This window comes from Nomascus leucogenys, unplaced genomic scaffold (assembly GCF_006542625.1).
Source record: "Nomascus leucogenys isolate Asia unplaced genomic scaffold, Asia_NLE_v1 000707F_120825_qpd_obj, whole genome shotgun sequence".
NCBI lineage: Eukaryota > Metazoa > Chordata > Mammalia > Primates > Hylobatidae > Nomascus > Nomascus leucogenys.
The window spans coordinates 25,215-39,334 of NW_022095961.1; the positions used below are offsets into that span (position 1 = coordinate 25,215).

General features: G+C 64.2%; 1 protein-coding gene across 1 annotated transcript; it reads left to right on the plus strand.

Moving 5' to 3' along the window:
• The first annotated feature begins 1,076 nt into the window (after positions 1-1,076).
• Positions 1,077-13,328, plus strand: LOC100599316 (autoimmune regulator). The gene is made up of 15 exons (XM_030808604.1): positions 1,077-1,208; positions 1,633-1,807; positions 2,054-2,209; positions 2,577-2,651; positions 3,405-3,518; positions 4,531-4,676; positions 4,864-4,944; positions 5,962-6,077; positions 7,153-7,252; positions 7,883-8,065; positions 8,669-8,790; positions 9,301-9,382; positions 9,929-9,949; positions 11,290-11,352; positions 12,799-13,328. Exons 1-15 carry the CDS (start codon positions 1,077-1,079, stop codon positions 12,868-12,870), a joined length of 1,638 nt encoding a protein of 545 aa, XP_030664464.1. The 3' UTR covers positions 12,871-13,328.
• Positions 13,329-14,120: the final 792 nt, after the last annotated feature.

Consider the following 14,120-nt stretch of genomic DNA (forward strand, 5'->3'; position numbering starts at 1 on the left):
CCCAGGCCTCTGCACCTGGTCCTGTTTTACTGGGGGCACTGTCCCCACTCACGTCCACCTGGGACCCTCGGCTCCTGTCCACTGCAGTTCCCCTCCAGGACACCTTCCCAGATGCCCCCAGAAGCTCCTGTCCAGGCCACAGCATCCCTCAGCCTCTGTCACTGGTCCTAGGAAGACCCCTTGGGAGCTCTCACTCAGGGCCACACTCAGGACCCCTGTTGTGGGGCTGGGCGCCTTCCTTCTAAAGCACCTGGAGGAAGGAAGGAAGGAGGGGGTCAATGCGAGCCTCAGTCCCCAGGCAAATGTGCCCCTTTTAAAGATGAGGGAACTGAGGCTCAGAGAAGGAAAGGACTGGCCTGGCTTCCCACCGCCAGCCTGAGATGGGGAGGTCAGGAGGCTCCCCAGCAACGCCCGGGCTGCTGTACCGTCTCCTCCATCAGACTAGGCCTCCGTCCGGCTCCTCCCACAGCCCCAGGCGGGCCCCTGAGTAGGGGCTCTCAGCTTGTGTGGAGGTCCCCCAGGGACACCACCCCGATCCAGCCTCCATGGAGCCTCTTGCCGGCCACTGGGAGGGGCCAGTGCACCCTGGGCAGCCCCTGCCAGAGCCCTGAGACCCGAGCCTCCCCGCCGAAGGCACCTGTCTCGGCTTTGCCCCATTCGAGCAGGGCCCTCGCTGAGGCAGGACAGGGCCACATTCGGAAGTGAGAGGCCTCTGAGTCCCGCACAGAGCAAGTCTCTGTCCCCAGCCCCCAAGGCAGCTGCCCCGGCGGGTGAGTCAGGCCGGGTCCGGAGACTTTCCGGGAGCGAGGGAGGGACCGCAGCGCCTCCATCACGGGGAAGTGGCCCCGCGGGAGGCTCTGGCCCTGATTGGGCGCCGGGGCGGAGCGGCCTTTGCTCTTTGCATGGTCGCGGGGGTATAACAGCGGCGCGCGTGGCCCGCAGACCGGGGAGACGGGCTGGCGCACAGCCGGCGCGGACGCCCCACAGCCCCGCCGGGACCCGAGGCGAGGCGAGGGGCTGCCAGTGTCCCGGGACCCACCGCGTCCGCCCCAGCCCCAGGTCCCGGCGCCGACCCCATGGCGGCCGACGCGGCGCTACGCCGGCTCCTGAGGCTGCACCGCACGGAGATCGCAGTGGCCGTGGACAGCGCCTTCCCACTGCTGCACGCGCTGGCCGACCACGACGTGGTCCCCGAGGACAAGTTCCAGGTGGGCCCCCCGCCCGCCCCCCGCTGCCCCCAGGCCCTGTGAGCCAGGGATAGTCCCCAGGGAAGTTCCAGGAGCACCCCGCCCCATGCCTCCCCGCCCCTCCAGATCCCCAGGCCCCTCCAGCCTTCCCCAGCTCCCTCCCTACAAGGAGCCAGGGGCGTCCCTGAAGACAAGTTAGAAGTTGGTCCCCTTCCCCCAGCCGTCCCCACACCTCACCCCCAAGCCAAGGAATGGCCTCCAGGTTCCCCCAGCCCCACCCTCAACACCCCTACGCCACCACCTGACCCTACCACAAGCCGAGGAGATGGGCCCGGAGCTGCGCCGGCGCCTCTGGCTGGGAGCTCCACCCTCTAGTCATGGTGGAGATGGGCAGGCCGCAGGGTGCGGGGGACCATGCAGGGACCCTCATGCCACCCCACTGCAGGAGACGCTTCGTCTGAAGGAAAAGGAGGGCTGCCCCCAGGCCTTCCACGCCCTCCTGTCCTGGCTGCTGACCCAGGACTCCACAGCCATCCTGGACTTCTGGAGGGTGCTGTTCAAGGACTACAACCTGGAGCGCTATGGCCGGCTGCAGCCCATCCTGAACAGCTTCCCCAAAGGTGGGTCCTGGTGGACTCGGCCATGCTGGGGGCCTGGGGCAGCTGCTGTCACCTGCTCAGCCCAGCTGGACTGGACCCGGAGTGGTGTTTGAGGCGCCCGTGGGTGATGTTCCAGGCCCGTCTTGGATCCTAAGCGGCCAAGGGGTCAGGCCTCACCCATCTGGCCAGGGTGTCCAGTTCTGGGGCCCACCCTCTCCCTGGAGAAAACCCTGAGGTTGGGACCCTGCTCCTGCCCCTGAGCTGCAGATGTGGACCTCAGCCAGCCCCGGAAGGGCAGGAAGCCCCCGGCCGCCCCCAAGGCTTTGGTACCGCCTCCCAGACTCCCCACCAAGAGAAAGGCCTCAGAAGAGACTCGAGCTGCAGTGCCAGCAGCCCTGACTCCAAGGGGCACCTCCAGCTCAGGTACCGCAGGGGAAGCCAGCTGGGGTCTCCAGTCTTCCCCGGGAGCCCACACCCTCTCCCCACCCGGGCTCCCAACCACTGGGCGTGGAGCCAGCCTGCCTGGGGCTGTGGGGGTCTCCCCCGGGTACTAGACCAGCACACTGGACCAGCCTCTCAGCTCCCTCCTGCCCGAAGGCTGAGCCCCCCAGGGCTGGCGAAGTAGGCAGGCAGGTTTCATTTCCTTTTCACTGATGAGAAACCAGAGCCTGGCAAAGGGAATACCCAGCACTGAACCCCCCCTCCACGCCCTCCCACCGGGGGCCCCTGCCCACCAGCACTCACCCCCACCGAGAGGGGAGGCCAGGCTGCCCCCAGCTCCCCCATTCAGGCTCTCAACTGAAGGCCAAGACCCCCAAGAAGCCGGAGAGCAGCGCAGAGCAGCAGCGCCTTCCGCTCGGGAACGGTGAGCGGGGCCCAGTGGGAGCGCCTCCCTTCTCCCTGGCCAGGGGCAAGGGGTCAGGGGTCAGAGCAGGGCCTGCCCTCTGAGACCCTGTCCTAGGGGCTGGGGACGTGCTGGCCTGGCGTGTCATTCCAAGGGCCTAAGCTGCACCACCCGACCCAGGAAGGGGACACCTTGGGTCTAAGCACGATCTTGCCAGTCACCCCTGCCCCCACTGCACCCTGGTTCTGGGACCCCCTTCTCAGGCACCTTCTCTGCCCATCCACTCCCTATCCTTCAGGACCAGTCCAGACGTGGCTTCCTCCAGAAAATCATCCCTGGCCCCCAGCTGCATGCAGGCTGAACCCTTCCTGTTCCCTTCTCCTTCCTTCCCAGGGCACGGGACACCAGGGACCCCCTATCTCCCTGAGGGCAGAGCCTAGGTATTCTGTGTCCCTCCCAGCACAATGCAGGGCCCATGTCATGGGGGGTGGGGCTGGTCATTGGTCATGCCTTCCTATCCATTGTGCCAGCTCTGCTGACACTGCCACCCCTGCTGACACTGCCACCCCCAGCACACGCACACATGGGTGCACACACGAACACACACATTCTCATGTCTCTGCACTTACCTGTGGGCTGTCTGCACATGGCAGGACTGGGTCCCCTCCTCGGCCTGCCCTGGCTGGAAGGAAAGGGCTCTGCAGCCCAGTACTGGCTGCTCCTGGCATACAGTATGTCCCCACAGGTGACCCCAATGGGTGCTCCCTTTCCCAGGGATTCAGACCATGTCAGCTTCAGTCCAGAGAGCTGTGGCCGTGTCCTCCGGGGACGTCCCGGGAGCCCGAGGGGCCGTGGAGGGGATCCTCATCCAGCAGGTGTTTGAGTCAGGTAGACGCTGTGGTGGGGAGATGGGGCTGATGGGGAGACCCAGGCTCCAAGATGGATGGAGGACTGCGCCCCTTTGCATCCTGGTGGTCCCACAGCAGACCGGGCTGTCGCTCAGGTAGCCAGAGTTTCTGCCTGTGGTTCTGCTGACTTTGGAGGAGGAGGGTGGGCACTGAAGTCTCCCTGTCGGGGAACCTTCTGCAAGGCCGGTGGTCCAGGCCGACGTCCCCACCCAGGATGTGCAGCACTCCGCAGTCACCTCCATCCATGTGCATGGACCCTCCTGGGCCATGGGTTGCATTCTTAGAAAGTTCTGCCTGTACTGCTGAGACCCTCCAGGGTATCGGCATTCTTCAACCAGGACAGCCTGTAGCATAGCGTCCTTGCCCCCATACCCTGGCCAGCCTGCAGCGTCCTCGCCCCCCATTCCCTGGCCAGCCTGCAGCGTCCTCGCCCCCCATTCCCTGGCCAGCTGCTGACCCCATGCAATCACCAGTGCCATCTGACCAGGGCACAGCAGGGCCGCTGGCGGCAGACCCACCGTGCCATCGAGTCCAGGGAAGAATCCTTCCTTGTCCCTCCCAGCTCCTGGTCGTTATGGGGATACCCCTGTGCCCCTTGTTCCTGGGCTAAGGACCCCACCGCTCCAGCCTCTGCTTCTGTGGCCTCACAGCCATCTCCCATGTGTCCTCTTTATAAGGACACCAGTCATTGAACTTATGGGCCAGTGTGACCTCATCTTAACTAATCATATCTACAAAGACCCCAATTTCAAGTAAGGTCACACTCTGAGGTTCTGGGTGGATGCGAACTTTGAGGGACACTGTTGAACACCCTGGTGTAGATCCAGGACAATCCCCGGGCCCCAGACTCAGCTGGGATGGGGGCGGGCTGGAGGAATGCAGGCTGTGGGAACTCCACCTGTCTCTGCTAGACCCCAACTCGGGGCCTGCAGGACTGCCAAGGCAGGTCCTGCTCGGTGGGTGAGCCAGGACCAGCCGGCATCTCCTCCCAGGGGGCTCCAAGAAGTGCATCCAGGTCGGCGGGGAGTTCTACACTCCCAGCAAGTTCGAAGACCCCGGCGGCGGGAAGAACAAGACCCGCAGCAGCAGTGGCCCGAAGCCTCTGGTTCGAGCCAAGGGAGCCCAGGGCACTGCCCCCGTAAGCCCCTGACCGTCCCTGGGGAGCCCGGCCTTGATGCACCCCCGCCCCAGGAACAGCGTTGCCTCTGGGGGAGTGGCTCTGCTGGGGGGCTGGGGGCTGCTGCTGAGAGACGCCTGGTGCCACAGCCTGTGCACCCTCAGGCTGCTCAGGCCACCCCCATTGCTGATGCCCCTCTTCCTTGCAGGGTGGAGGTGAGGCTAGGCTGGGCCAGCAGGGCAGGGTTCCTGCCCCTCCGGCCCTCCCCAGTGACCCCCAGCTCCACCAGGTAATGCCCTAGAGCACAGGAGGGGCCCCTGTCTGCCCTTGCTCCCCTCGGGCGGGTCCTGCTGCTTCTGCCTTGACCTGGGCACTCAGGGATGAGCACCGGGGCCTGAACCCCTACCCACAGGGTAGAGCTCTTTTTCTTTAAGAGACAGTATTATTTTCCTGATAATACACAATGGTAATATTTTAAATAAGTCAGAGAAAGCGAGGTCCTCTCAGGCTCTTAAAAGCAGGTCCAGGCTGTACCTGCTGCTCTCAGCTGGGCCCGTGGGTGGGCCAGGCACCCCTGCTATAGCCAGGAGGTCAAGGGTCCACTGGGAATGCCAAGCTCATCCTTCATCCCCAGCATGGTTTCTTAATGGGGTAGAAGCAGTGTGGTGGGTGCCTGCCATGGTGGGTTACAGATCTTGACCACTTGGCACCAGGGGCTCTGTGGGGCCCTGACATTTAGGAATGACAGGGCCCAGTCCTGCACTGCAGGAACACCCGGGCTGGTGGGCGTCTGGGGGATTGTTAGAATGAGTGAGGTCATTGCTGTGCAGGACCAGCCTAGCCTGGCTGTCTGGGGGGATTCTGGAGGAGGTGGTACCTGGGAGACCCCTGAAGGCACAGCACGCACCATCCAGGCAGGGCACAAGGACGGTGGGGGCTGCAGGTGGAGGACTCAGCAGGCACTGAGGTCGGGAGAGACCTCCCTGGGCCTGGCCCCATTGCCCTGTGAGGAAGGGTGTGTGTGGTTCATGTACAGTTCCGGGGCCCCTGGAACGCGACAGCCTGCAAGAAACTGGGTTTTCTTCCCAATAGGGATGGCCCCGGGGGTGTCTGTTGGAGACCAGATGGATGGGGAACAGGAGGTCAGGGCGGAATTTCAGGCCCTGGCAGCATGGGAGCAGGGCAGAGACTGGGGACTTCAGGTACCCAGAGATGCTGCTGGGGGAGCCGTTTCCGGAAGGAGGAGGCTCTCAGGAGGGTGCTGCACCGCAGCCCAGTCTGCATGAGCGTCTCTTGCCTGTGCCAGAAGAATGAGGACGAGTGTGCCGTGTGTCGGGACGGCGGGGAGCTCATCTGCTGTGACGGCTGCCCTCGGGCCTTCCACCTGGCCTGCCTGTCCCCTCCGCTCCAGGAGATCCCCAGGTGAGCCTGCACCTCTGCCAGCGCAACCAGGCCACCCCGGTTCACGGCCACCTCCACCCACTGACCCTGAAGGGAAGCTACCCCAAGGCTCTCCCATCCAAGATGGAAGGGGGCTCTGAGTCAGGTCACTGGGCCATGGGGCTGGGGCCTGGGGTTTTCCCACCCTGCCACCTGCCTCCCGGCCTGGCCACACTGGCTGCCCAGCCTGGACAGCTGGGCCCCTGAGGGCAGCAAAGCAGAACGGAGGCCCAGGGTGAAGATGCCACCCTGTCCAAGCTCATCCCAGGCTGCAGCCCACACCCCCAAGCCCCACCCCAGAGTCCCACCCCAGACAGGGCTGGGGAGCACAGAGGCCACAGAGCTGCGCCCCAAGGGCAGGTGGGAGTTTGTCCACCAATGCACAGGACCCCGGGCTTAGTGGGGGCGGGAGGCCTCCTCTGCATTCACATCCTGGCGCTCCTTCCCCACAGCCCACCGAGCCCTGCCCCCATTCCAGCCCCACAGGACGTGGCAGTCTGTGGGAGGAAGAGCTCTGGGTGGAGTGGGGACCCACGTTCAGGCGAGGCTCTGCCCCAGCTCCTGAGTGGCCGTCACCAAGCCCCCTCTCAGCCTCGTGCGTCATCACTAGAATAAGGGGCACAGTGGGGGTCATTGCTCGGCTCCTTCTGAAGCCGTTCCTCCTTGCCGTCTCTTCTGCGCTTGATCACCTCCCATTCTGCTGGGTGCCATTCCCCTTAAGGAAACGGGTGGGTCAGCTTATGGAGGCCCCCGGCAGGGCCCAGCCCTGAGAGGCAGGCAAAGCCACTGTGGGCTCACAGGTGTTGGGGATTCCTGGGGTTCATCAGCGAGCACGCCAAGGGGACCCTGATTACGCTGGCCAGGGCCACCCCGCGAAGGGTAAATGTCCCCTCGCTGGGCTCTCCCTTCCTGTGTCTCTCCCCATCTCTCTGCTGTGCCTCGGTTCCCACTCTGCAAAAGGACATGGTGCAGAGCCCCCGAGCTCCACCTGTGGGTTTGGGGATCTGTCACCCGCTGTCTTGTTCTGCATGTCTCTGACTGGTGGACACACGAGCAGTGGGACCTGGAGGTGCTCCAGCTGCCTGCAGGCAACAGTCCAGGAGATGCGGCCCCGGGCAGAGGAGCCCCGGCCCCAGGAGCCACCGGTGGAGAGCCCGGTATAGGCCACGCCGCCTCCTAGCCAGGCCACCCCTCCTGTCCGTCTGTCCCCTGGAGTCCAGTGGGACAGGCCTGCCCCAGCCATAGCACTATGCCCCCCATGTCCAAGCCCGGTCCTTGTGGTCTCCTGTGGTGGAGTCCCCATCATGGTTCCTATGGGCCTAAACCCAGGTCTCCTGGCTGCGGGTCCACCCCAGGAGAGGCACTATGAGCACTGATAACGGCCCCAGAAGATGTGTTCATCGTTCTGCTGCTGTGAGGATAGGAGGGCTACTGTGCACAGACCCAGTGTTCGCTCTGACAGCCCTGAGGGCCCCTTGTGTGTAGAGAGGGGAGGAGGGAGGACCACAGAGCCAGGAACTGCCACAGACTTTCCCACTCAGTGTGGACGCCTTCCACCGTGCTGGCGCTCCGCCCCCACCCTGCCGGCGCTCCGCCCCCACCCTGCCGGCGCTCCGCCCCCACCCTGCCGGCGCTCCGCCCCCACCCTGCCGGCGCTCCGCCCCCACCCTGCCGGCGCTCCGCCCCCACCCTGCTGCCCCGGGTTTCAGGGTCCCAGCAGTCACTGACTCCCGGGTGGTGCCGGGCAGGTGCCCGCTGCCCCTCTGATGCTGACCCTTGGGTTCCAGCACCCCCCAGGGCTTAGGTCGGCGGGAGAGGAGGTGAGAGGTCCACCCAGGGAGCCCCTAGCCGGCATGGACACCACTCTTGTCTACAAGCACCTGCCGGCCCTGCCTTCTGCAGCCCCGCTGCCAGGGTTGGACTCCTCGGCCCTGCACCCCCTGCTGTGTGTGGGCCCTGAGGGCCAGCAGGTGAGCGGGGAGTGGAAGTCAGGGTGGGCTCTTCAAGGACCTACGGGGTGGATGAATTCACCTGAAACAGGAGGAGAGGGAGGCCCGGCGCGAAAGGCTGTGGGAGGCACAGGGCCTGGGGCCGTGGGGGGAGCGTGGGGGGCTGCGGGGGGAAGGGGACGCTCCTAGACCTCCACTCCAGCTCCTGGCCCTGGGCATTACTGCTCCCCCAACGAGGCACGACAATGAAGGGGGGGATGTCCAAGCACACATGGAGCCCTCCCCTCCCTGCCTCAATTCCCTTCACTGCACCCCTGTGGGCACCACCCTTTAGGAGACTCCCGCACTCAGCCCCAAAGGAGGCTGGGCCCACCAAGCAGGAGAGAGGTGCGGGTGCCAGGCTTGCAGGCGGCAGCCTGAGGGTGCTTGGGTCGCCTCTGCCTCCTGGGGATGGGACTGGCCCCGCTGTCCTGCAGCCTGCATGGCACCGTGAGGCTTCTCACTTGCACGCAGACCCGCCGTCCAGCCCTGGGTGGTCCCAGGGGAGAGCGCAGAGCACGGGTTCGGGTTCAGCTACATTTTCCCCCGCCCCCCCGCGTCACCCTGTGCTGTCGCCTCCCACAGAATCCGGCTCCTGGTGCGCGTTGCGGGGTGTGCAGAGATGGTACAGACGTGCTGCGGTGTACTCACTGTGCCGCCGCCTTCCACTGGCGCTGCCACTTCCCAGCGGGCACCTCCCAGACTGGGTGAGTGTGGTCGGCATGGAGGCCTGAACCCACATCCACACCCTACACCCCACCCCACACTCCTCTCCCACACCATACAGCCCACAACCACACCCCACCCACACCCTACACCCATACTCCATCCCACACCCCCCACCCACACCCCTACTCACACCCTACACCCCACCCACACCCTGCACCCCACCCCACACCCACACCCTGCACCCCACCCCACACCCACACCCTACACTCCACAGCCACACCCCACCACACCCCCCACACCCTACACCTACACCCCACCTCATACCCTGCACCTCACCCACACTCCACAGCCACACTCCACCCCATGCCCCACACCTCCACCCCACACTCCCACCCACACCCTACACCCACCCCAAACCCACCACTCCCACTCACCACCCATGCCCACACCCCACACCCGACACCTCCCCCAGCACCCCACACCCCATACCCCGGAGGTGGCACTCCTGCTCCCCCCCAGGCCTGGCAGCCCCTCATCCTCTGCTGCAGGACGGGCCTGCGCTGCAGATCCTGCTCAGGAGACGTGACCCCAGCCCCTGTGGAGGGGGTGCTGGCCCCTGGGCCTGCCAAGGTCAGTGCCGCAGGGACCCTCCATGCATGCCGGTGCTGGGGGTGGGGAACCCCTTGGGTTGGGGTGGGGGAAGCACATCTCAGGGCAGACCCTGGGTGCCAGCTTCGAGGGTTTGCACCATATGCACTGACCATGTGCTCATTATCTGTAGAAAATATTGTCCCTTTAAACCAATTCTTTTGGCAACTTAAATATAGTTAAAAAGCTCCCCCGAGGGTTGGTGACTGACATCATGGTTGGCTGTGTGGCTGCCTCACAGCTTGAGCCTGAGAGTCCCGCCAGGGCGCCCTGGTGGGGTGAAGGGAGAGCGGGAGTGCCACGCCTGCAGGAGCACACCCCCACCCTGTCTGACCCCTCTAGGTCGTCTCACCCCCAGTCCTCCCTGGGGCCAGGATCCACCCCATTGTGTGGCCGGAGCCCTCTCAGAGAGGCAAAGCGACCCCAGGTCCAGCCACTAGTTCTTCCTGTCCTCCTGCTCTGGCGTCAGAGAGGACCTGGGTGGCACGGACACCCCTGACTGCTGGGGCGGCTGAGCTTGCCCTGGAGCTGGGTGTGGGGGAGGCCCGAGTCGCTGCTGCAGGAGCCTCCAGGGGTGGTGGCCTCTTGCCCTGACCGTCCCCAGCAGAGGCCTCCTGAGCACGTCCTGGCCACCGAGGAGCCTTTAGGGATCCTGGGGTGATTACACGTCCCACCTGCTCCACTGGCCCATGCTCTCTCCCAGCTGTGCCTCCACCCTGTATACACCGTGTGGGTGACAGGCCACCCCGGCGTGGTACTCCCCAAGAGGGTGACAGCCCGCCCCAGCGTGTTACTCCCCGGGCAGGTGACAGGCGTCCCTGGCATGCAGGCTCTGGCCTGGCATGGCACAAGCCTCAGACCAAGCCCTGCCCTTGGGGCTCTTGTGAAACAGTGGCGTGGCCCACAGCTGTCACTGTCCCCTTCCTTCTAGAAGCCTCCCTCCTCATACCACCCACCTGGAGTCAGGGGCCCAGCCGGGCCTACACAGATGCCCCTCCCCAGCCCTAGGCAGCTTTCCTGCAGCTGCTCCTGCAGCGGATACCTGGTCATTAACCTCCTGGGTTCTGTCTCTGAACAGTAGAGCCCTCTTTCTTGTCATTGTGATGTGAAATGTAACGCCATGTTACAGGAAAAGTTCTGGCTGGCCTTGGCCCCTGCCCCCCACAGCCTGTCCCCTTCCCCCAGGGTGGTTGGGCTTGGCCCCAGACCCCGTCCTGAGCATGTCTCCCACCCCCTGGGAGCATCCTTAGGACCGGGGAGCATCCAGGGGCTTTCTCCTCCAGACCGGGCAGCCCCTCCCTCAGCCACGCTGGGCTGCCGGGCCTTGCAGCGCCAGTGTTCACCCGAATGGAGGAGCTGGGATGTGGCTGTTTGGGGCTACAAATGGGCAATTCCACAGGGTTCTATTTAATATGGTCTCCTCTCTGCTGGGGGTGCCTGCCTGGGCACCTTCCCCCACTCTGGTCACTCACTCATAGTGTGGGCTGGCCCTGGTGGTGCTTGTCGGGGGCGGGGTGGCATGGACCAGGCACTTTCCTGTCTGGGCCTCAGACTTCCCCTCTCAGAGTGGGACTTCCTTGCTGGTTCCCTGAGCCCCCTCGTTTTCCCCAGGAGGCCACACAGTGTGGAGGCTGTCTGAGGGCCGCGGCAGCTGGCCGTGGGCGGTGGGCAGTGGGCAGGACCCTGGGGAGGCAGCCGCAGCCCCATCATGCCCATGCAGCCCTGTGCCCCCGCCCCCAATGGAGCTGGGTGTAAGAATTCCCATCTCAGTGTGGGGGAAACACCCCCGCGGCCCCTAGGCCCTGCGGCCTCTGTGTCCCTGTGCGGCCTCTGTGTCCCCGCCAGGGCTGTGGGAGTTGGGTTGACCTCTTCCCTTTCCTGGGTTCCAGGATGACACTGCCAGTCACGAGCCCGCTCTGCACAGGGATGACCTGGAGTCCCTTCTGAGTGAGGTAATGCCTCCCCCGGCCTCGGCTGCACCTGCCCCTCCTCCACTCCCCCTCCCCTGCCTCAGCCAGCACCCAGGCCCCCCACTCTGGGGGAGGACTGCCAGCCCCCACTACTCCTGAGCCATGGAAACTCAGGCTGTCCCTCCTCCACCCACCAGGAGCCCCAGTGCTGCTGAGCACCTGGCACCCCCCACAGAAGCCCCCCCAGCCCCCTCGCAGGAGCCCCCCTGGCCCCTCCCCCTGCAGGAGCCCAGTGCTGCTGAGCGCCCCCAGCCCCTCCCCGACAAGAGCCCCCTCACGGCCCCTCCCCCGAGGGCCTGGACCCTGGCAGGCAGGGGCTCGAGCACCAGGCTCAAGTCCACTTTCCCAGGGAGGGTGGGGTGTGGGAGTGGGGGGGTCCCAGACCCCGTCCCTCTGAGAGTTGCTTGCCCCTCCCAACTCAGGCCTCTCTACGCTAAGATGGGCAGGTAGAATCTGTGGGGAAAATGTGACTTTTAAGGGCTCTGTCTTTTTGGCAAGAGGATAAGCTCCTCCAGCCTGCACGGGTTCTTCTCAGTGCCCGATGTGGCACCTGGGAGTCCCAGCTGACCATGGGGCAGGGGTCCTGCCCTGTGCAGTGGCCGTGCCCCACACACCCTGACCATGCAGGTGTCTGTAGAGCCCCAGGGCCTGAGAGTGGGCCAGGGGACCCAGTGCTGGGTAATGGAGCTGCCCCACTGGTTGGGGTCCCTGGATATAGCTGGAGAAATGAGGGATGGGCTCACAGCCTCTCCGGGGCGGCGGCCTTATTTCTGCTGGCATCGTGAGGCCCGTGGCCCCATCCTGTGGGAGCGTCAGGCTCCTGAGCAAAATAAGCAGCTGGCCCTGACCCCCCACCCCGAAGGAGCCACCCGAGGAGGCAGAACTGCCATGAACTGCCATGAACTGCCATGGGGATGTGCCCTGGGCTTATGGGATGTGGTGAAGTGCACAGGACAGGGTCCTCCCCAGACTGGCCTGTGCTGTGGACCCTCGGGCCTCAGTTTCCCCACCTTTGACTTAGAGGGAAGGTTGGATGGTGACTTCTCGTAACGATGGCCACAATTCTGTGGTCTCCTCTCTGCTGGGGGTGCCTGCCTGGGCACCTTCCCCCACTCTGGTCACTCACTCATAGTGTGGGCTGGCCCTGGTGGTGCTTGTCGGGGGCGGGGTGGCGTGGACCAGGCACTTTCCTCTCTGGACCTCAGACTTCCCCTCTCAGAGTGGGACTTCCTTGCTGGTTCCCTGAGACCCCTCGTTTTCCCCAGGAGGCCACACAGTGTGGAGGCTGTCTGGGGGCCGCGGCAGCTGGCCGTGGGCGGTGGGCAGTGGGCAGGACGCTGGGGAGGCAGCCGCAGCCCCATCATGCCCACATTCTGTGGCCGTGGCGGGGGCGCACCTGGAGGTTCTCACCATCGCTCTGTCCCGCAGCACACCTTCGACGGCATCCTGCAGTGGGCCATCCAGAGCATGGCCCGCCCAGCAGCCCCCTTCCCCTCCTGACACCGGACGGCTGGGACACACAGCTCTGATGGGAGGGTGCTGAGAAGGACACTTCCTTCCTCAGCCCTGGAAGCTGGTCGGCTGGGACCAAGAAGGGGACAGCACCACGTCTTGTTAGTCCTCGGCTGTAAACAGCCCTGTGTTTCTGGGGACACCAGCCATCATGTGCCTGGAAATTAAAACCTGTGGTTTCGAGATGCTCTTCAATGGGGGCATTTGTTTGGGGCGTTCGTACGCCTGGTGCCTGAAGTGTTGGCCAAGCTGGCTGGAAGGGAGCTTGCCGTAAGGGAACAGCGGTGCCTGTGGGCAGGAGTTCACCAACAAAACCACAAGGCTCTGTTCCCTGCCTCCCACGGCCCCCCAGCAAAACCCAAGCCCTTGCTGTCCACCCCGCAAGGCCCTGCGTGGTCGGGTCCCCACCCCCGGCCTTCACCCCTCACTGTGCTCTTGGCCTCCCTCTGTTCCCCCCAGCAGGCTTGTTCCTACCTGCTGGCCTTCGCTAGGCGTTCCCTCTGCCTGGACACTCCTTCCCCTAGAGCTCTGAGTCCGGCTTCTCATCGTTGACATCTCAGCTCCAATGTCACCTCCTCATTTATCTTCCCAGACGCTGGCGTTACCACTAGACCACGGAGCCCTCTGGTGGCCGGGTCTGGGCATAACAGAAGGCTCGCAGTCCTGTCTTCTGGTCACACCTTACTACGTCCCCTCAGCTCCTGTCCCTGTATGGCCTGGCTTTTCCTAGGTTATGATTATAGAGCGAGGATTATTATAATATTGGGATAAAGAGTAATTGCTACCAACTAATGATTAATGATATTCATATATAATCATATCTAAGATCTATATCTGGTATAACGATTCTTGTTTTATATTTTATTATACTGCAACAGCTCGTGTCCTCCGTCTCTTGCCTCAGCACCTGGGTGCTGCCAACACCACGGGGGAGGGTGGACATGCTCTGTGCAGACAGTCGAAGGTGACTCTCCAGGACGGCCAGGGCACTGCATGTGTCATGGCCTCTAGTTGTGAGATAACGCCCAGGTTGATGTGTTCTCACACTAGGCACAGTAGATAAGGTGGAAACCAGGAGGCGTTCATGTGACTGGGGCCAGTCCGAAGTCAACGTGGTGGATTAGCATCCAAGAGGGAGCCACCTTTGTCCCCATGGGGTGATGAGGTGGGGCCGTGGCATCCAGGGTGGCTAGAGAGCTGGCCAGGGCGGTCCCAGACGCTGCAGACACGCCACCCAT

Excerpts from the sequence above, each read along its gene's own strand:
- LOC100599316 (XM_030808604.1), top strand. The coding sequence starts at position 1,077 with ATGGCGGCCGACGCGGCGCTACGCCGGCTCCTGAGGCTGCACCGCACG. Across the intron at positions 1,808-2,053 it reads CCTGAACAGCTTCCCCAAAG|ATGTGGACCTCAGCCAGCCC; the intron begins GTGGGTCCTGGT and ends CCTGAGCTGCAG. Across the intron at positions 4,945-5,961 it reads GTGACCCCCAGCTCCACCAG|AAGAATGAGGACGAGTGTGC; the intron begins GTAATGCCCTAG and ends TGCCTGTGCCAG.